The following is a 20,477-nucleotide window of genomic DNA, read 5'->3' on the forward strand; positions in this document are numbered from 1 at the left end:
GAGAAAATGCTGGAGAATCTCAGCAGGTCTGGCAGCATCTGTAAGGAGAGAAAAGGGCTGACGTTTTGAGTCCAGATGACCCCTTGTCAAAGCTTTGAGAAAGGGTCACCTGGACTCAAAACGTCAGCTCTTGTCTCTCCTTACAGATGCTGCCAGACCTGCTGAGATTTTCCAGCATTTTCTCTTTTGGTTCCAGGTCTATTTATTCCTGCATTCTGATGAAAATGGTAAGAAATAAGAGAGAACCAAGAGGCTGCGACTCCTGATATTCATGATCCTTGGCACGGACCTCGTACTGGAGGAGCCTGACGGGTGATTCTAAAATAAAATAATAATTTCTATTTACTTATAGCAGACAAGCCATCATTATCCTATCAGCATGTTTCATTGTGGTGTTCATTTTGTTAATGGCTGTGTAATTAATTGGGTTGCCTGTATTTCTTGCCGAGCCCTTTTAACTCTGCAATGTTTTCTCTCTGGCAGCCTTTGCAGAGCTTCAGACTGATATCAATGAGCTGACCAGTGATTTGGATGGCACAGGGATCCCCTTCCTAGATTACCGGGCCTATACCATGCGAGTTCTCTTCCCAGGAATCGAAGACCATCCCGTTCTCCGAGAGTTGGAGGTAAGAGGATGCTGTCCTTGGGGAACGAGCAGATATTCCAGGTCTGAGGAACCTCCCTAAAAACCTGGAATGTGGCTTAGGCGCTCTTCGGTGGTAGGCATAGCAAATTGGGAGTGGCCTCCTTCTCTCTCTCTGTCTCCTGCTCATTGCATTTCCCCCAGAAGGAAAAAGACAGTTCAGATTCTCCCCAACTCCCTTCTCCTCTTCTGTGGGTAAGATGGCCATCGAGGGATATGGGCCAAACGCATGCAATTGGGACTAGCTAAGTCGTTAATAAAAGAGCAGCATGGACAAGTTGGGCCGAAGGGCCTGTTTCCATGCTCTAATCCTCTATGACTCTAATGCTTTCCTCCATGATTCGTTGAGGGGGGTCGGGGGGAGGGGGGGGGGAGGAGGGAGTTGGGGGCAGAGAAGGAATAATCAGCAAAAGGGGGAAATAGGAATACTGGTCTGAACTGTCTTTTTCCTTCTGGGGGAAATGCAGTGAGCAGGAGAGAGAGGTGAGGAGATAGAGACAAAGAGAAATGGGAGGGAGAGAAAAGTGAAAGGGAAAATGAGATCTAAAAGAAAGATTGACATTTATTTGCTGTCTATCATAGTCTCAGGCTGTCCCCAACTGCTTTACACTCAGCGACGTACTTGTGAAGTGTAGTCACTGATTTAGGAAATGTGGTAATCAGTCTGAGCATCGCAAGCTTTCCATAGAGAACAAAGTGAAGATGACCCGATAATCAGGCCTTGAGTTGCTTGTTGAGGGATAAATTTTGCCAGGATGTAGGGGAGAACTCTTCTACTCTTCTTCGAATTACACCCCCCTGTGGGGGCAGATGGAGGAGGCCTTGGTTCAACACCCCGCCCGAAAGACGGCACTTCTGACAGTGCAGCAGTCCTTCAGTACTTCACTGGATTGCCAACCTGGATGTAGTGCTGAGGAGGTGGGAGTGGAATGTGTCCCCACCACCTTCCTACTCGGTAACAAGAGTGCTACCAAAGTAGCGCGAAAGTCTTTGACCTCGTCAGCAGACACTTCTTCAGTCTATGAGCAAAGATCAGATGTCCGCCAAAGTTACTCAGCATTATCACTATGTTCCAAGACAACACAGAAAATACAGCTCTGAACAACAGTGACTCAATCAGACCCCCTCCCCATCTGGAGTGGCGTGAAGCAGAGGCCTTGCACCCTCGCTGTTTGCTCTCTCATGCGTCCAAGTCTTCAGAAGAAGGAATTTTCCTCCACGCAAGATCAGGTGGCAGCCGTTCAACCATGCCCGACCGTGCAGGTGTTGGAATCTGAAACACAAACAGCAAATGCTGGAAAATCTCAGCAGGTCTGACAGCATCTGTGAAGAGAGAATAGAGCCAACGTTTCGAATCAGGATGACCCTTTGTCAGAGTTTCGCCATGAGTGGCTGTTGTGTTAGAGGAGAGAGCAATGGAACAGCCAGGAGGCAGAAGAAGGAGAGAAAAGGGACATATTCTACAGACATTGGATATTTGGAATTGAATTCTTGGTCTAATTGTGAACGTTATGTAAGTGTCATGTTGTATCTTGACAGCAAAACCATAGCTCAAGGGGTTTGAAGAATAATTTTAATCTGTAATGTAGATGACAGCCTTGGGCTTGGTGTCTAGTACGTATTAAATTAGTCACATTTAAAACAAGCTGACACCCCTGGCAGGGGCTGTGAAAGAAGCACGTGAAATGCTTGCACAGTGACATAGGTGACAGAAGTGTCTCGCCTCCTCTGGCCTGTGGCTGTGGGATCAGGGGAGGGCGATCTTTAGTGTTGTCAGAGAACACGGACATATGGCTCTCTGTTGCTTCCACTACGCCATCGGATGGTGCATCTTCCCCAGAGGGCTCAGTTGGTTAAATGTACTGAAAAACCGATCAGGCAGTCCAGATTCTCTCTGGATTTGATTTGATCTATTATTGTCACATGTTTTGGGATACAGTGAAAAGTATTGTTTCTTGCGCGCTATACAGACAAAGCATACCATTCAAAGAATATATAGAGGATTTAGACGCTTCACGTAGGATAGAGAGGGATGTAAAAGGGGTGGGGGAGTTGCATTACTGGTTAAAGGAGAATATCACAGCTGCACTGAGGGAGGACACCTTGGAGGGTTCAGGCAGCGAGGCAACATGGGTAGAGCTCAGGAATAAGAAGGATTAAAATTGTTGAGTTCAACTATAACCAACCCCTGGGTCAGATAGCCCCTTGAGACTTGATGTATTGTCTCAAGTATTGAGTAATGTAATGGAGAACTCCGAGTGTAAAGAAATATTGGCTATACTGGTTAGGGGCAGGAAAGCAATGAATCTCCAGGATGGATTCAGATGAAGATTACATCTCCATTTACTCCAATAATATGCAACAGAAACAAAAATCCAACATCATATGAAAAGCATTTTTGACGCAGTCCTGTAAAGTATCTTTGAGGTTACCCGCCACGTAACTGGCACAACGAGGTCATGATCACTGCCAAGTTTATGAAACGGGATTCAATTTGTCAAGTGTTGCGTAAGTGAGACCAGGAGCCTCTCACTTTGAAGCTTAGTCGCACATGAGTTTTTAACATGTCTTCCTGAAGCTTTGGCTTGTGATCATGGCCATTCTACCCATTGACTAGATGACACATTACCTGAGATTCTGGTATCTTACTGTTGTTTTGTCCATCACATTTCGTGTTTACATCTGTTTGGAATTAGTGTCCAGTAACCCCTGGCAACCAAACGGATCAAATTCCTGTCAGATTAGAAAGATTTTCAGCAGCATTTTGGAGATTTGATTTTTAATTCATAGAATCATAGAAACCCTACAGTGCAGAAGGAGGCCACTTGGCCCATCGAGTCTGCACCGACCACAATCCCACCCCGGCCCAACCCCATATCCCTACATATTTACCCACTAATCCCTCTAACCTACGCATCTCAGAACTCTAAGGGGCAATTTAGCATGGCCAATCAACCTAACCCGCACATCTTTGGACTGTGGGAGGAAACCGGAGCACCCGAGGAAACCCACGCAGACACGGGGAGAACGTGCAAACTCCACACAGACAGTGTGGAGCAATTCATGCATGGGATGAGGGCGTCGCTGGCTGGCCCAGCATTTATCGTCCATCCCTGAGGGCACTTAAGAGTCAACCACATTGCTGTGTGTCTGGAGTCACATGTAGAGCAGACTAGGTAACGACAGCAGATTTTCTTCCTTAAAGGACATTGGTGAACGAGATGAGGTTTTACAACAATCGACAATCGTTTCTTGGTCATCATTAGACTTTTAATTACAAATTTTTTATTAAATTCAAATTTCACCATCTGCCGTGGTGGGATTTGAACCCAGGTCTCCAGAGAATTACCCTGGGTCTCTGGATTACTAGTCTAATGACCAAGCCACTACACCACCACCTCCCCTTATTCCACTGTCCCATCCAATGGAAATCAGGCACTTTGTCCATGATCTTTGCTGACATTATAGGGAATGAAGTCAGGAATGGGTCAGAGCCTCGGAGATGGCACTTGAACTTGCAACCTTCTGACCCCAAGATCTGAGCGCTTCCAACTGAGAGGGGAGGGGGTGATAGAGGAAGAGACGATAAAGGAGTGTTGGAAAAGAAAATCGATAAATTGGTTTCCTCTGGTATTGCTGTTAGATTGTCCAGGCTGTCGGGACAGAGGCTGTGGGGTAGGATTGCCAGCTTTCCTTACGGCTTTCAAAGGGAGATGTGAGAGAAAATAAAGTGTGGTGTGAAATATAATCATCTATGTTTCAGTGGGTTTGATGAAGAGACTGTAAACTGTACACTGGCCGACAACCAATTTTCTCCTTTGCTGTCTATTTATTTTCTGTCATTTGAATTCTTCAAAGCAGTCCACAATCACGTCTCCTGGCATCTGAGCCCATTGCCCAGAAAGTGGCAGACCCACTTAACTTGACCATTATTCATAGCTTTGCAGATTGCCTACACGTCACCCTCGTTCTATGTCCAGTCATCATCCCCTCTCTCTTTCCAGCATTATTTAAATGCAAGTAGTCTAATAAATATTGGAGGTCCATTCAAAAGTCTTATGGCAGCTGGGAAGAAGCTGTTTTTGAGTCGGTTGGTACGTGACCTCAGACTTTTGTATCCTTTTCCCGTTGGAAGAAGGTGGAAGAGAGAATGTCTGGGGTATGTGGGGTCCTTGATTATGCTGGCTGCTTTTCCGAGGCAGAGGGAAGTGTAGACAGAGTCAATGGATGGGAGGCTGGTTTGCGTGATGGATTGGGCTACATTCATGACCTTTTGTAGTTTCTTGCAGTCTGGGCAGAGCAGGAGCCATACCAAGCTGTGATACAACCAGAAAGAATGCTTTCTATGTTGCATCTGTAAAAGTTGGTGAGAGTTGTGGCTGACATGCCAAATTTCCTTCGGCTTCTGAGAAAGTAGAGGCATTGAATGGCTTTCTTAACCATAGTGTCAGCATAGTGAGTGGTACAGTGGCACGGTGGTTAGTACTGCTGCCTCACAGCGCCAGGGACCCGGGTTCAATTCCAGCCTCGGGTCACTGCCTGTGTGGAGTTTGCACATTCTTCCTGTGACTGCGTGGGTTTCCTCCGGGTGCTCCAGTTTCCTCCCACACTCCCATAGGTGGATTGGCCATGCTAAATTGACCCGAGTGTCAGGGGGGTTAGCAGGGTAAATATGTGGGGTTACAGGGCCTGGGTGGGATTGTGGTCAGTGCAGACTCGATGGGCCGAATGGCCCATGGACTGTAGGGATTCTATGATTCTATATGTTTTACATGTTTAAGTTGTGTGAATCATTTGGGGTTTTTATTGAAATTTTTGCTGGCAGCAAATGCAGCCTTACGCGATAAGTTAGGAAACACTTCTTCACTCAGTGGGTGGTGGAATTGTGGAACACTCTCCCACAAAAAGCAATGATGCTAACTTCATCAGTTTACATCTATGATTGATAGGTTTTGTTAGCCAAGGATATTAATGAACAAGGAGTCAAGCCAAGTGGGTAAAATTAAGATATCAATCAGCCATTATTTTACTGAATGGTGGGACAGACTCGAAGGCTGAATGGCCTGCTGCCTTCTTCCTATGTTCCTGTCATCACGTTGCTGTTTATGGGATCTTGCTATGCATAAATTGGCTGCATTGTTTCCTCAATTACACCAGTGACTATACTTCAAAAGAAGTACTTCATTGGCTGGAACGAGCTGAGGTCATCAAAGTCATATAAATGCAAATCTTTCTTTACTTTTCAAGGAAATCTTTGTTCTGAAAGTATTTTTTTCTACAGTTTGGGCTTGATGTTTCCACTCCAGATGTTGCTGGAGGGTCCCGTTAACCACAGGGAACCTTTTCTTATCCATAATGACTTCACCACATAAAGAGAATGTAGTCCTGAACCTTTGACCTTGCAATGGAACAGATTCTGCAATCATAAAATGGGGGCAAAAATACACAATTAGACCTCCCCGGAAATGATTGAGAGAGACTATCATCCCAAAGGGATGGTGCGCTGTTAGAGGACTTACCTAACCACGTGAGATTGGAGCTCAGTCAGTCCTTCGTCATGCAAGGTGACACTCACCTGATGAAGCGCTCTGAAAGCTCATGATTCCAAATAAGCCTGTGGACTTTAACCTGGTGTTGTGAGACTTCTTACTTTGTGATGCAGACAGCAAGCCCCATTATCTGAGTCACTTTGATCAGCATGATCATGGTGAAACATACAGCAAGCAAGGAAGAAGACCAGTGGTATCTTGGCGTTTATTACAAGAGAATTTGTGTATGGGAGTAAAGATGTCTTAAAGATGCTGTTATATAGGGCTTTGTTGAGACTTCACTTTGTGCATTGTGTGCAGCTTTGGTCGCCTTGCCTGAAGAGAGAGTTAGTTGCCATAGAGGGAGTGCAACTAAGGTTCACTAAATTGATTCCTGGGATAGAAGGTTAGTACTCTGAGGAATAATTAAATAGACTGGGTCTTTATTTTTTGGAGTTCAGAAGAATGAGAGTTGGTTTAGCTCAGTTGGCTGGAAGGCTGGTTGGGATGCAGAGTGACACCAACAGCGTGGGTTCATTTCCCTTACCGGTTAAGGTTATTCATAAAGGCCCGACCTTCTCAATCTGGCCCCTCGCCTGAGGTGTGGTGATCCTCAGGTTAAATCACCACTGGTCAGCTCTCCCCCTCAAAAGGGCAGAGCAGCCTGTGGTCATCTGAGACTACGGCAACTTTACCTAGATGATTATTTGAATAGAAACCAATGTGCAGGGTTATGGGGAAAAGGTAGGGGAATGACACCAAGCCTAGATGCTTGGTTGGAGAGCCGGTGCAGATACGATGGGCCAAAAGGTCCCCTTCTAAGCTGTAACGATTCTGCGATCCTTGAAGTTCCACTCCAGGAGATGAGCACGAATTCTAGGCTGACATCGCGGTAGCACCTCTGTCGGAGGTGCCGTCTGACACTTGAGACATTAAACCGAGGCCCTGTCTCCTGTCTCAGGTGAATGTTAAAAATCATATGGCATCTTAAAAGAGCAGGGAAGTTTATCGACTGTGCCGAGACCAGAAACAGATTACCCCGGCATTATCACATTGCTGTTTGTGGGAGCTTGCTGTGCACTAATCAACAGCCACGCCTCCTACATTATAACCAACACTTGAAAAAGTAATTCATTGCCTCTAAAGAACTTCAAGGTGCCTGGTGGTTATGAAAAGCAATGTGTAAATGCAAGTTCTTTCATATTTATTGGGGAGGCAACACTTGTGGATTACAAATATTAAGTAGTCACTAATAAATACAATGAGGGAATTTAGGAGACATTTCTTGGCCTAAAGAATAATTAGAATGTGGAACTTGTTGTCACACGGCCTACATGAGGTGAACAGCATAGGTACATTAAAGTGGAAGCTGGATAAACGCATGAGGGAGATAGGACCAGAAAGATATGCTAAGGTAGTTAAATTAAGCAGGGTTGGAGAAACCTTTTTTTAAATTCATTTGTGGGACATGGGCGTCGCTGGCTGGGCCAGCATTTATTGCCCATCCCTAGTTGCCCGAGGGCAGTTGAGAGTCAACCACATTGCTGTGACTCTGGAATCACATGTAGGCCAGACCAGATAAGGACAGCAGATTTCCTTCCCTAAAGGACATTAGTGAACCAGATGGGTTTTTCCAACAATCGACAATGGTTTCATGGTCATCAGTAGATTCTTAATTCCAGATATTTTTTATTGAATTCAAATTCCACCATCTGCCTTGGCGGGATTCGAACCTGTGTCCCTAGAGCATTAGCTAAGTTTCTGGATTAATAGTCTCCCGGTAACGGCACTAGGTCATCGCCTTCTCTTGCACAAAGTATAAACACGGGCATGGAATAATTGAGCTGATCAGCCTGTTTCTGTGCTTTAGATTCTCGGCAATTCTGTGTAAACTCACTCACGGTGTGAGGAGAGCAATATTGGGCACTGTATTCCAATTGAGGCCAATCAACCTCGCTCATTAATGAGGCCTGGTGGGAGTAGTCTTCCGACTGGAGTGTCCACATCTGAGGCAAGAAGCTGCCTGAACCCGCTCCAAGACTTTCCGGCATTTTCTGCTTCCAATCTCGTTCGTCTCTGAAGTCGGCAGGCTGCAGCCCACTGGGGAGCACTGTCGGCTGGGATGGTTCTGAGTGGCAATCTGATGCGTGGAGGTGGCTGCTGCTGGAAATCAGTTCCAGCGCTTCACTACTTCCAGCCTCTGAACCGAATCACAAGACACCTGTACAGCTGCGGAATCAAATGAGGGCCCAGACACTGGCCATTTCAGAATTGCTTTCCTAATTGACTGCAGTCTGACCAGATTGGCAATAAAAGTTTCTGTGATATATTTTGCCCTAGGCTTTCTACGCAGGAATCTTCCACCAAAGTATGGCTCGTAATTATTTATCAACTAATTCGCTCCTATAAAGATAATACTTTGTCTTATTTACCACAGAAAATGGTTTCAAACATCACGAGCCGTCAGCTTGTTAATGAGGCTATAAGGGGGTGGAAATAGTTGTCATGCCAAGCATTTCAAAAGGGAATCAAGCTTGATTTAAATTCTGAAGCTCTAACTTGCTCTGCTGCCCCAGGCATTTGTAGGAAGCTTTTAATAAGCTATTATATAGCGAATGTTAGTCTTTCTCAACTTGCCCCTCACTGAATTCCCTACTTGAACAAGTTCATAAAACTGGTACTAAGTAACTGCTCTAATTCAACGCTCTGAAAACCTTTAATGTTATTTACAGAGACAAAGGGACTGGACTCTGGCCTTAGCTTTAAGGGGCAGCACGGTGGCACAGTGGTTAGCGCTGCTGCCTCACAGCAACAGGGACCCGGGTTCAATTCCCGGCTTGGGTGACTGTGTGGAGTTTGCACATTCTCCCCGTGCCTGCATGGGTTTCCTCTGGGAGCTCTGGTTTTCTCCCACAGTCCAAAGATGTTTGGGTTAGGTGGATTGGCAATGGCTCCTTCGTGTCAGGGGGATTAGCAGGGTAAATACATGGGCTGACGAGGATAGGGCCTGGGTGGGATTGTTGTCGGTGCAGGCTCGATGGGCTGAATGGCCTCCTTCTGTCCTGTAGAGATTCTGTGATTCTTCTGGGGTTCACATTCAAATCTGGACCAGGCTGACGTGAGGAAAGTGTATTTAAATCTGTTGACTGTGGAACCCCTACGTCAAATTGAGGTGGTTCAGAGAGGAACCACTTAGCTCATCGCAGAGGACTGAGTCCGCAGGAGAAAGTTAGCTTTTTCAGTCAGGAATGGAAGTGACTGAGGCAAGTTGAGGGCTGGTGTCAAAAAGGTCCTTTTCATAAATAATGATGGATATCTGAAATGTGGACAGGTCAGTTGAGGGAAAAATAAATACAGGGCTAAACAAATACAATTACAAGGGGGCACAAGTTCAAGATAAGGTGGGGGGAGGTTCAGGGGAGATGTGCGGGGAAATGTTTTTACACAGAGGTTGGTGGTGACCTGGAATGCACTGCCAAGCGAGACGGTTGAGGCAGCTACATTGGCAACATTTAATTCTTATCTGGATAGACGCATGAACAGAAAGGGAATAGGGGGATACAGGCAGTTGGTCTAGATAGGACAACGTGATTGGCACAGGCTTGGAGGGCCAAAGGGCCTGTTCCTGAGCCATTTGGGAAATGGTTGTGATGGGGGCAGGGTGCCTCTGATGGCTGAGCTAGCAAACATTGAATGGCCTTATTGAACTTGTGAAAGGAGTTTAAGCAGACTCTGCGTTTCTAATGGAGATAGGCAGAGACAGCATTGAGAAAGGTTGAACAAGTTCGCAGTGCAGTGGGCTGGATGAAAGTACATCTTTGGAGCAGATTGCAGTGATGTACTCTGCGTGTAACTCTTATCACAGCTAGTTTGAGCGTTTGAGGCGGTGTTAACATAGATGAAGACAAAAATACGCATGCAAACTGTTAAAAGGGCAATATCATCTTTGTCAAATTCTAAAGTGAAATGTGTATGTCAGTATTTTGCACTGATGGTCATTTGGGTCAGTTGCTTTGAACGGAGCTGCTTTGAAGTGATTGTGAACTTTGTTTCAGTTGGAATTGTTATCGAGGAGCCAGTATAGCTTAGTTTTCAGCCCAAGGTCTGTCCACACAAGGAGCGTGAGATGAGAACGCAGTCTCAGAAATTCATGCGCATAATGGGCGGAACACCGTGAGAAACTCTGAGATAATCCATAGAAAGAAAAATACATTTCGACATACAATGTGGCGTGATCATATTTTACTTGCATCCAAAGATGTGCGGGTTAGGTTGATTTGCCATGCTCAATTGTCCCTCAGTGTCAGGCTAAATACGTGGGGTTACGGGGATAAGGTGGGATTGTTGTCAGTGCAGACTCGAAGGGCCAAATGGCCTCTTTCTGCACTGTAGGCATTCTATGATTCTACAATTCTGCTTCTGTCTGTGTGGAGTTTGCACATTCTCCCCATTCGCTGCACTACCAGAAGGACGTGGAGGCTTTAGAGAGAGTGCAGAGAAGGTTTACCAGGATGTTGCCTGGTATGGAGGGTCTTAGCTATGAGGAGAGATTGGGTAAACTGGGCTTGTTCTCCTTGGAAAGACGGAGAATGAGGGGAGACCTAATAGAGGTGTACAAAATTATGAAGGGTATAGATAGGGTGAACAGTGGGAAGCTTTTTCCCAGGTCGGAGGTGACGATCACGAGGGGTCACGGGCTCAAGGTGAGAGGGGCGAGGTATAACTCAGTTATCAGAGAGACCATGCTGCCTGACGTAACTAAAACCCCCTACCCTTCCGGGGACCATATCCCTCTATTCCCATCCTATTCATGTACTTGTCAAGACGCCCCTTAAAAGTCACTACCGTATCCACTCCCACTACCTCCCCCGGCAACGGGTTCCAGGCACCCACTACTCTCTGTATAAAAAATCTGCCTCGTACACGTCCTTTAAACCTTGCCCCTCGCACCTTAAACCTATGCCCCCTAATAATTGACTCTTCCACCCTGGGAAAAAGCTTCTGACTATCCACTCTGTCCATGCCTCTCATAATCTTGTAGACTTCTATCAGGTCTCCCCTCAATCTCCGTCACTCCAGTGAGAACAAACCAAGTTTCTCCAACCTCTCCTCATAGCTAATGCCCTCCATACCAGGCAACATCCTGGTAAATCTTTTCTGTACCCTCTCCAAAGCCTCTACATTCTTCTGGTAGTGTGGCGACCAGAATTGAACACTATATTCCAAGTGTGGCCTAACTAAGGTTCTATAAAGCTGCAACATGACTTCCCAATTTTTAAACTCAATGCCCCGGCCGATGAAGGCAAGCATGCCGTATGCCTTCTTGACTATCTTCTCCACCTGCATTGCAACTTTCAGTGACCTGTGTACCTGTACACCCAGATCCCTGGATCCCTGGGTCCCATAACCCCAAGTAAGTTTACATTCCCTCAAGTGCCCATTCAATTTCCTTTTGAAATAACTCATTGTCTCTGCTTCCACCACCGGGTAAGGAATGAGCTTAACTTAATTACCATTTGCTGTGTAATAAAATTCTTCCTCATATCCACCCCTATATCTCTTGCCCATATCCATAGGTCTGTGCCCCCCAATCTTAGTGCCATCTCTGAATGGGAACAGCTTTTCTTTGTCTGCCATACCAAACTTGTCATGATCTTGTGTACCTCTATTAAATCTCCCCACAATCTCCTTTGCTGAAAGGAGAACGATCCCAGCATCTCCAAGTTAACCTCATGACTAAACTTCCTCATCCCTGCAACCATTCTGGTAATCCCAGACTTCAGGACCATTCTGGACTTGGTGGGGAAGTTATAGGTGGTGGTGTTCCCATGTGCCTGCTGAATTTGTCCTTCTAGGTGTTAGAGGTTGTGATGGTGGAGGGAATAAGTGTTTAAGGTAGTGATTGAGGTGCTGATCAAGCGGGGCTTCTTTCCCTTGGATGGTGTTGAGCTTCTTGAGTGTTGTTGGAGCTGCACTCATCCAGACAAGTGGGGAGTATTCTGTCACACTCCTAACTTGTGCCTTGTAGATGGTGGACAGGCTATGGAGAGTCAGGAGGTGAGTTACTCACCTCTGACCTGCAGCCTTTGGACAGTTGACAATCCCATTGACTACACAATGGATATCTGAAAAGAGGCGGCTCTCTGAACCCATTGGCCAGATCTTGGGCGGCAGGAATCGGTGAACGTGTATTTGAAACTGTCACATATTTCTCAGAGATGGAAGAGACTGAGCGGATGTGGTGAAAAGAGAATTGTTAGGCCTTAATGATCCATTCCTGTCCCTGCAGCTTCTTGTTTTGGTCAATACACCAACTCATTACGAAACAGAGAGATAACTTTCTCAATCTTTAGAGGTTGATGATACTTGATGACACGGGCAGCACGGTGGCACAGTGGTTAGCACTGCTGCCTCACAGCGCCAGGGACCGGGTTCAATTTCAGCCTCGGGTCATTGTCTGTGTGGAGTCTGAACGTTCTCCCCGTGTCTGCGTGGATTTCCTCCGGGTGCTCCGGTTTCCTCCCACAGCCCAAAGATGTGCGGGTTAGGTTGATTAGCCATGATAAATTGACCCTAGTGTCAGTGGATTAACAGGGTAAATATGTAGGGTTATGGGGATAGGGCCTGGGTGGGATTGTGGTTGGTGCAGGCTCGATGGGCTGAATGGCCTCCTTCTGTACTGTAGGGATTCTTAACAGGACGAAGATTTTTAACTTTGTAAACGTTTTTTCTCCGGGGTGGGTCGGGGGGGGGGGGGGAAACATTCCTATTTTTTCCTCACCAAAGAGGCCGGTGAGCAGATTTCAGGAAGCTACGTGAAAGTTTTTAAAAGGTTGAATATGAAGAAGAGAAGGATCATTGTGAAGGAATGAGGGCAGAGTTGCCTGGAGTGGACCGGGAAAAGAGTTTAGCAGGAAAGATCAGCAACGGCAGACATTCATGAAAATAATCCATGACTCACAACAAGGATATGTCCCAGAGAGGAAGAAGGATTCTAGGAAGGGGAGAAATCGACCATCGTTAACCAAGGAAGTTATTAAACTGAAAGGAAAAAACATATAATGTGACAAAGATTAGTGGTAAGACCGAGAATTGGGAATGTTTTAACAGCCTGTGATTGGAGGAAATCTTTTAACTTCACTTCCCTGTCTTACTGGGTTTTTGAACAGTGGATCCGTGGGCCTCATTGAATGGGTTTGGGTGCCATAATCCGGCCCAGGAGCCATGGATTGGACAAGCCGAATCTAACAGTGCAGCTGTGTATATAGTTTAAAACAATGGTCCATGTACCGACATCAGGACATCGGGTTGGTAGTGATGGGAGAGAGGAGAGGGTTAACAAGACGAGAAGGGCTTGATGACCACTGCTTTGGGGGATTGTTGATTTGATCTTTGTCTTCCTACAAGGTTCCCGGCTACAGGCAGGAGCGGGTGGAGAGGGGCTTGACGCTGTTTGGGCAGCTCATCAACAACAAAGTCTTCTTATTGACCTTCATCCGGACACTGGAGTCCCAGCGGAGCTTCTCCATGAGGGACCGAGGAAACGTGGCTTCACTGATCATGACTGTCCTTCAGACTAAGCTGGAGTATGCCACCGATGTCTTAAAACAGCTACTCTCAGACCTGATTGACAAGAACCTGGAGAGCAAGAACCATCCCAAACTTCTGTTGAGGAGGTAAGACATTTTCTTTTATTCATTCGTGGGACATGGGCGTCACTGGCTGGCCAGCATTTATTGCCCATCCCTAGTTGTCCTTGGAGGGCAGTTGAGAGTCAACCACATTGCTGTGGCTCTGGAGTCACATGCAGGCCAGACCAGGTAAGGAAGGCAGATTTCCTTCCCTAAAGGACATTAGTGAACCAGATGAGTTTTTCTGACAATCGACAATGATTTCATGGTACCCAAAGAGAAAAAAATGCTGGAAAATCTCAGCAGGTCTGGCAGCATCTATAAGGAGAGAAAAGAGCTGACGTTTCGAGTCCAGATGATCCTTTGTCAAAGCTTTGAATGAAATGTCAGCTGTTTTCTCTCCTTACAGACACTGCCAGACCTGCTGAGATTTTCCAGCATTTTTGCTTTTGGTTTCAGATTCCGGCATCCGCAATAATTTGCTTTTATCCAATGGTTTCATGGTCATCAGTAGATTCTTAATTCCAGACTGCTTCATTGAATTCAAATTCTACCATCTGCCGGGGCGGGATTCGAACCCGGATCCCCAGAACATTAACTGAGATTCTGGATTAATAGTCTAGCGATAATACTACTGGACCATCACCTCCCATTGCAGATTGGATTGCCAGCTCTGTTTTGAGACAGATCCCAGAATTATGGTTGGAATATTCACAAGTGCAGCTCAGAATCTCTCATTAGGAACAGCCAAGTTGACTCATTGTTGACAAAGGTGAAGTTTTCAAAACCCAAGGGGTGCAGGGTTAGGAGTGAAGAGTTAAAAGGGGATGCGAGCAGAATATTTTCACACAACAGACTGGTTATATTGCTTCAAGAGACAATTAGAGACAGCAATGCTGACAAGGCAAGGCAAATGGAGTTGAAAAGGGATATTCTTGGACTTCTTCAAGCACCAACCTTCAGCTCGTGATTGCACTTTCTTGCACAGTATTATGTTTGAGCAGATGCCTCGCCTTCCTGTCAGTGATAACTGTTACCTCCATCAGAAAGTGTCGCCTCTTCCTGCTCTGTGAGGCAGAGTTGCACTAAAGATAGAATCCCGACAGTGCAGAAGGAGGCCATTCAGCCCATCGAGTCTGCACCGACCACAATCCCACCAGTCCCCATCCCCCTTAACCCCATGCATTTACTCTAGCTAGTCCCCTGACATCAAAGGTCAATTTAGCATGGCCAATCAACCTAATCCGCACATCTTTGGACTGTGGAACCGGAGCACCCAGAGGAAACCCACGCAGACATGGGGAGAATGTGCAAACGCCACTCAGACAGTGACCCAAGCCGGGAATCAAACACAGGTCCCTGGCTCTGTGAGGCAGCAGTGCTAACCACCGTGCCACCACAGAAAACAAGCGCATGAAATTCACCTATGCCAAGGAGCCCTCACACCATTTTGCTCAGCGCGCTCTGCTGCCAATCTGTGTGGCGCCAATGTAGTGCCAATTTTTGACCAGGCCACCCATACCGGTGATATAGTGGCCATCACAGAGATGTGGTTGCAGGAGGGGCAGGATTGGCAGCTCAACATTCTGAGATGTAGAACCTTCAGGTGAGACAGAGGAGGGGGCAAAATAGGAGGGGCATTGCAGTATTCGTTAAGGAGTCAGTTACTGCATTAAGGAGAGATGCTATCTTGGAAGGGCATTGAATGGCACTTTGTGGGCAGAGCTTAGGAATAAAAAAGGGGCACCCACGTTGTTAGATGTTTATTATAGATCCCCCCCAGATAGTCAGCGGGATATTGAGGAGCAAATATGTGCACAATTCACGGAAGTGTGTAAAACATTAACAAGACTGTAATTATCTTAGGTGATTTCAACCTTCCCAACAGGGTGGGATTTTCTGGCCGCGCTCGTCCCAAAACCGGAAAATCCTGCCAAGGTCAATGGACCTTTGCATGGTCCGCCCCCTGCCTGCTACGATTCCCTTGGCGGTTGGGACAGGAAAACTCCCCCCACAGCGTTAAGGGCTTGGATGGAGTGGATTTCTTGAAATGTGTACAAGGAGGACTTTTTCGGTCAATATGTAGAGGGCCCAACGAGGGAAAAATCATAGAATTCCTACAGTGCAGCAGGAGCTGTGCTGGACCTAATTCTGGGGAATGAAGCCAGACAGGTGGTTGAGGTGGTGGTGGGCGAGCATTTTAGTGATAGCGATCACAACATGGTACAGTTGAAGCATGTTATGGACCAAGAAATAGACAGGTTACAAAAAAAGGTTTGGATTGGGGGAGAGCGGAGTTTAATAAAATAAGGCGAAACCTGGTCAAGGTAGACTGGGAACAGCAATTAGTGGTGAGATCTACAGAAGAGCAGTGGGGGTGGAGGCCATTCTAAAAGGATATGCGGAGGGTACAAGCCCAACATGTTCCCTCTAGAGTGATAGGAAGGAGTAACAAGCCCAAAGAAACCATGGATGATTAGAGATGTTCAGGATACAATGAGAAGGAAAAGAGGGGCTTTTAGGGGAGCTAATCAGCGGAGGCATTAGCGGAGTACAGAAAGTGCAAAGTGGAGCTTAAGAAAGCAATTAGGAGAGCAAAAAGAGGATACGAGGAAGCTCTGGCTGGTATAAGTAGGGAAAATCCCAAGATATTCTAGAAGTATATCAATGGGAAGAGGATAACCAGGGGGCAATCTGTGGGTGGAGCCAGAGGTCCTCATCTGAGTCCTCTACCACCTGGTCCTCTGGCGAACGAATCATCCTTTCCCTTTCAGGCCTGGCTTCGGCCCACTCATGTCTGGCGGTTCGCCACGTGCTGATCCCAACTCTGCATGGCGCCCAGGTAATGTACAGTGCCAGTATCTGTGCTGGTGGCTGTGAGTGTCAGATCAAGTAGCGAGGCCGCTTCATCAGCGTGGCGGTGTGCTCTCTCTTCTCCTTGGGCTAGTGCAGCCAGCCAGAAGCTGTAAATCAGGGGGAAATGCAGAGCAGTGATTTGGGCTGCTTGCTTATGCCCTCGTCAGATTCACAGTCAACGGGAACCGGACATGTAACCAGTGAACGAATCGTTGAACACACATTTCTCCAAATACAACGTGCACTCCCAGAGAGTGGGGGCTTGTCACTGGGCAGATCACCCTCAGGACAATGTCTGTAACATGCCACCAGGGCTCTGTCCAGAGCAATGCAGTGAAACAGTGAATCGAGGCTCCTTGTAAAAGTTTGCTCAGATCAGCCGAGAGTCTGGGATCTGTTTCCCAGATAACAGACAGAGAGGGAATTCATCGAATACAAGTATTTCTCCATGGAGTTTCAGATGGAGGTAGCTCACAGTCTGCTCCACCATGGGGAGGGTTTTTTTATTCATGCCCAACTTTCATTGCTCTTTTGGAGATGTAAATTGTGCTTAAATTGATGTGGAACGCCGGGGTTGAGACCGGGAGTGGGGGTGGGTGGGTGGGGCATCAATTGTCAATTTCCATCTTCCATTGAAACGTACAGCCCAGCGCCTCTCACACAACCCTCACCTCCCCCCTCCCCCAAAGTCCCTGCAGGGCAGCGGTGAAGGAGAACAGCCCGATGAATACTCTGACTGACCATTGAAATCGTTTCTACAGCCTTATAAGGTGGCACAGTGGTTAGCACTGCTGCCTCACGACGCCAGGGACCCGGGTTCGATTCCTGGCTTGGGTCACTGTCTGTGCGGAGTCTGCACATTCTCCTCGTGTCTGCGTGGGTTTTCCTCCGGGCGCTCTGGCTTCCGCCCACAGTCCGAAAGACGCGCTGGTTAAGTGCATTGGCTAAATTCTCCCTCAGTGTTCACCTGAACAGGCGCCGGAGTGTGGCGACTAGGGGATTTTTACAGTAACTTCATTGCAGTGTTAATGCAAGCCTACTGGTGACATTAATAACATTTTTAAAATATTATAGCTCCTTCCAAAATACCAAGGAGCCGGCCTTCTTGTCTGAGTGGACCAATCAAGCTCAAATTCAACTCTCCCGAGAGCCAGGCACATCAACGCACAATCAACTGGGTTAAAAACATTCTCCCAGAAACTACCAGATGGAGGAGGGACTATAGGAAAGGGGTGCGATTGCTCCTTTTAATTTTAGGAAAAATATCAGCACAGATTTCTGCATATTCTAGCCATGTTGATTGTTGTTGCGCTAAAATTGTTGACAGGATGGATTTTACCAACTCCCCCTCCCTCTGTCTCACAGCAGTCTGTACAGTAAGGCTGAGTCTCACCGTACACTTGCCACTTCAACGGGAGTCAGAGCCACACTATCACTGCATACTGAACCATCTGGTACAAGCTGGGGAGCCTGCTGTCTCCCAAACTGAATTAGCTTCACAATCACCTCCCTCACCATTTGTTAAGGAAGGTGTCTTGTTAAAGTAAGGCTCAATTTCCGCTCTGTGTCGGAGATTGATGTGAGCTCCGCACTTGTCCTCTGGGCTAGAGAGAGGAAAAGTACCCTGGCTGCTCTGATTAGGCTTCAGCCAGCAGCTTACCTGCATCTCCAGTAAGCCCTAGTAACAGCTGATTCCCATGTAATAATATTAATACCAATAATAAGAGTCATCATCCCTCTAAACTGGCTAAACACACCTACAAAGAAAGAACAAATTTGTGTTGATACACCAGTGCCTACCTCAGTGCTGAGATATATCCCAAAGCATCTCAATGAATTGCTTTTTCTTCCAGTGGGGAAATGTTTGTTAAGTAGGTGTGTGTGGCAGTGTTTGTTATGTAGGTGTGTGGGGTAATGTTTGTTATGTAGGTGTGTGGGACAATGCTTGTTATGTGGGTATGTGTGGCAGTGTTTGTTATGTAGATGTGTGGGGTAATGTTTGTTATGTAGGTGTGTGGGGTAACCAGTTATTCCTGTAAACAGCACTGAAATCAATAGCCTCTTTGATTTGGTGGCCTTGACCAAGCTTATCCAGAGAGCCAGTGCAGACATGATGGGCCGAATGGCCTCCTTCTGCATTGGAACAGTCCTGTGATAAATTTGGACTAACTGCTTTTCCTCAAAATGATTACATTGAAGTTTTAACCCAAATCTGAACAGGAAAGGGTTTTAAGTCTCATCTGAAAGGTAGCACCTCAGACAATGCAGAGCTCCCTCTGCATTCGAGTACAAGCCTAGCCAGGTGTGAAGATTAAACCTTGTACCTCTGACACAGTGGCAAGAGAGATATTACCGAACCAAGCAAATAGGAGCTGGTATATATGAGAAGGATAGGCAGGTTCCCCTGGTGAAAGATTGATCAGTATTAATTAAAAGCAACACCTTCAATGCACTAATCATTTCAGTAGCACCTGCATCTTCAGTTCCAATATCACACAGCTTGTGAGTGGTGACTTGATGAGTTTTGTGTGACCATCATCTTCTATCCCGCTTGAGTTAAGTTCTGTCACTATCGAGTCTGTGTGGACACCCTGCCACTCCTGATCTCTCTCCCCCGGTCATATCTGTCACTGTGTCTCTGAGGAAAATAATCCAGCATTTACATTATCCTCTTGTGCCAGTGCCACTTAGCTTCTTTATAATGTTGGACATCTCAACAATAGATGTGGGCTGTTAATTATGTATTAATTGGGTATTTGATTGTCTGGAGGTGGTGGTTATTAACTGGAGATTCACCTGTGCTCCAATGTAGAGAGAACGTGTGGTTATTGGATTGACAATGCACAATATGTAATGTGTGTCCCCGTAAACAAAAGCTTGGATCAGATTCCAGTTCTAACTTGCATTGTCTGCCTGTCTGTAACATGGGCAATGCCAGCGCTGCTGCCTCACAACGCCAGGGACCCGGCTTGGGGCTCTGTCTGCAAAGTCTGCACGTTCATCCTGTGTCTGTGAGGGTTTCCTCCACTTTGGCCCAGTTGGTAGCATTCCTGCCTGAGTCAGTTTAAAGTTTAATTATTAATGTCACAAGTAGGCTTACATTAACACTGCAATGAAGTTGCTGTGAAAACCCCCTAGTTGCCACACTCCAGCGCCTGTTCAGGTACACTGAAGGAGAATTTAGCATGGCCAGTGCACCTAACCAGCACATCTTTCGGACGATGTACTTGTGTGAGTGTTCGTATGTTAGTCCATAAGTGTAAATATGCACTTGTGTTGCAAGTGGATGAGTGTTTAAAGTTTTAAAGTTTATTTATTAGTGTCACAAGTAGACTTACATGAACACTGCAATGAAGTTACTGAGAAAACCCTCGAGTCGCCACACTCCAGTGCCTGTTCAGATACACCGAGGGATAATTTCGCATGGCCAATGCACCTAACCAGCACATCTTTCAGACTGTGGGAGGGAACCGGAGCACCCGGAGGAAACCCGCGCAGACACAGGGAGAACGTGCAAACTCCACACAGACAGTCACCTGAGGCCAGAATCAAACCCGGCTCCCTGGCACTGTGAGGCAGCAGTGCCAACCACTGTGTCACTGTGTCACTGTGCCGCTGTGTGAGACTGCAGGCAGGATTTTCCAGCCGCACTCACCCCAGAACCGGAAAATCCCGCCCGAGGTCAACGGACCTTATCATGGTCTTTCTGACTGTGGGAGGAAACCGGTTACTCAACGAGCAGGTATTTCCATTTATAGGGGAGACCAAAATTACAATATAAAGTAGCTGCTAATAAATCCAAAAGACAATTCCAGAGAA

At 46.5% G+C, this 20,477-nt stretch overlaps 1 protein-coding gene across 1 annotated transcript in view; it reads left to right on the plus strand.

Moving 5' to 3' along the window:
- plxna4 (plexin A4) overlaps nucleotides 1-20,477 on the plus strand; it is a 689,385-nt gene that overhangs the window by 598,841 nt on the left and 70,067 nt on the right. Inside the window, exons 21-22 of the mRNA XM_078235826.1 lie at nucleotides 484-626; nucleotides 13,579-13,847. Coding sequence (XP_078091952.1) covers nucleotides 484-626; nucleotides 13,579-13,847 — 412 coding nt within the window. The remainder of the gene's footprint in view (nucleotides 1-483; nucleotides 627-13,578; nucleotides 13,848-20,477) is intronic.

The sequence above is a fragment of the Mustelus asterias genome, chromosome 19, assembly GCF_964213995.1.
Source record: "Mustelus asterias chromosome 19, sMusAst1.hap1.1, whole genome shotgun sequence".
In the NCBI taxonomy this organism is placed as follows: domain Eukaryota; kingdom Metazoa; phylum Chordata; class Chondrichthyes; order Carcharhiniformes; family Triakidae; genus Mustelus; species Mustelus asterias.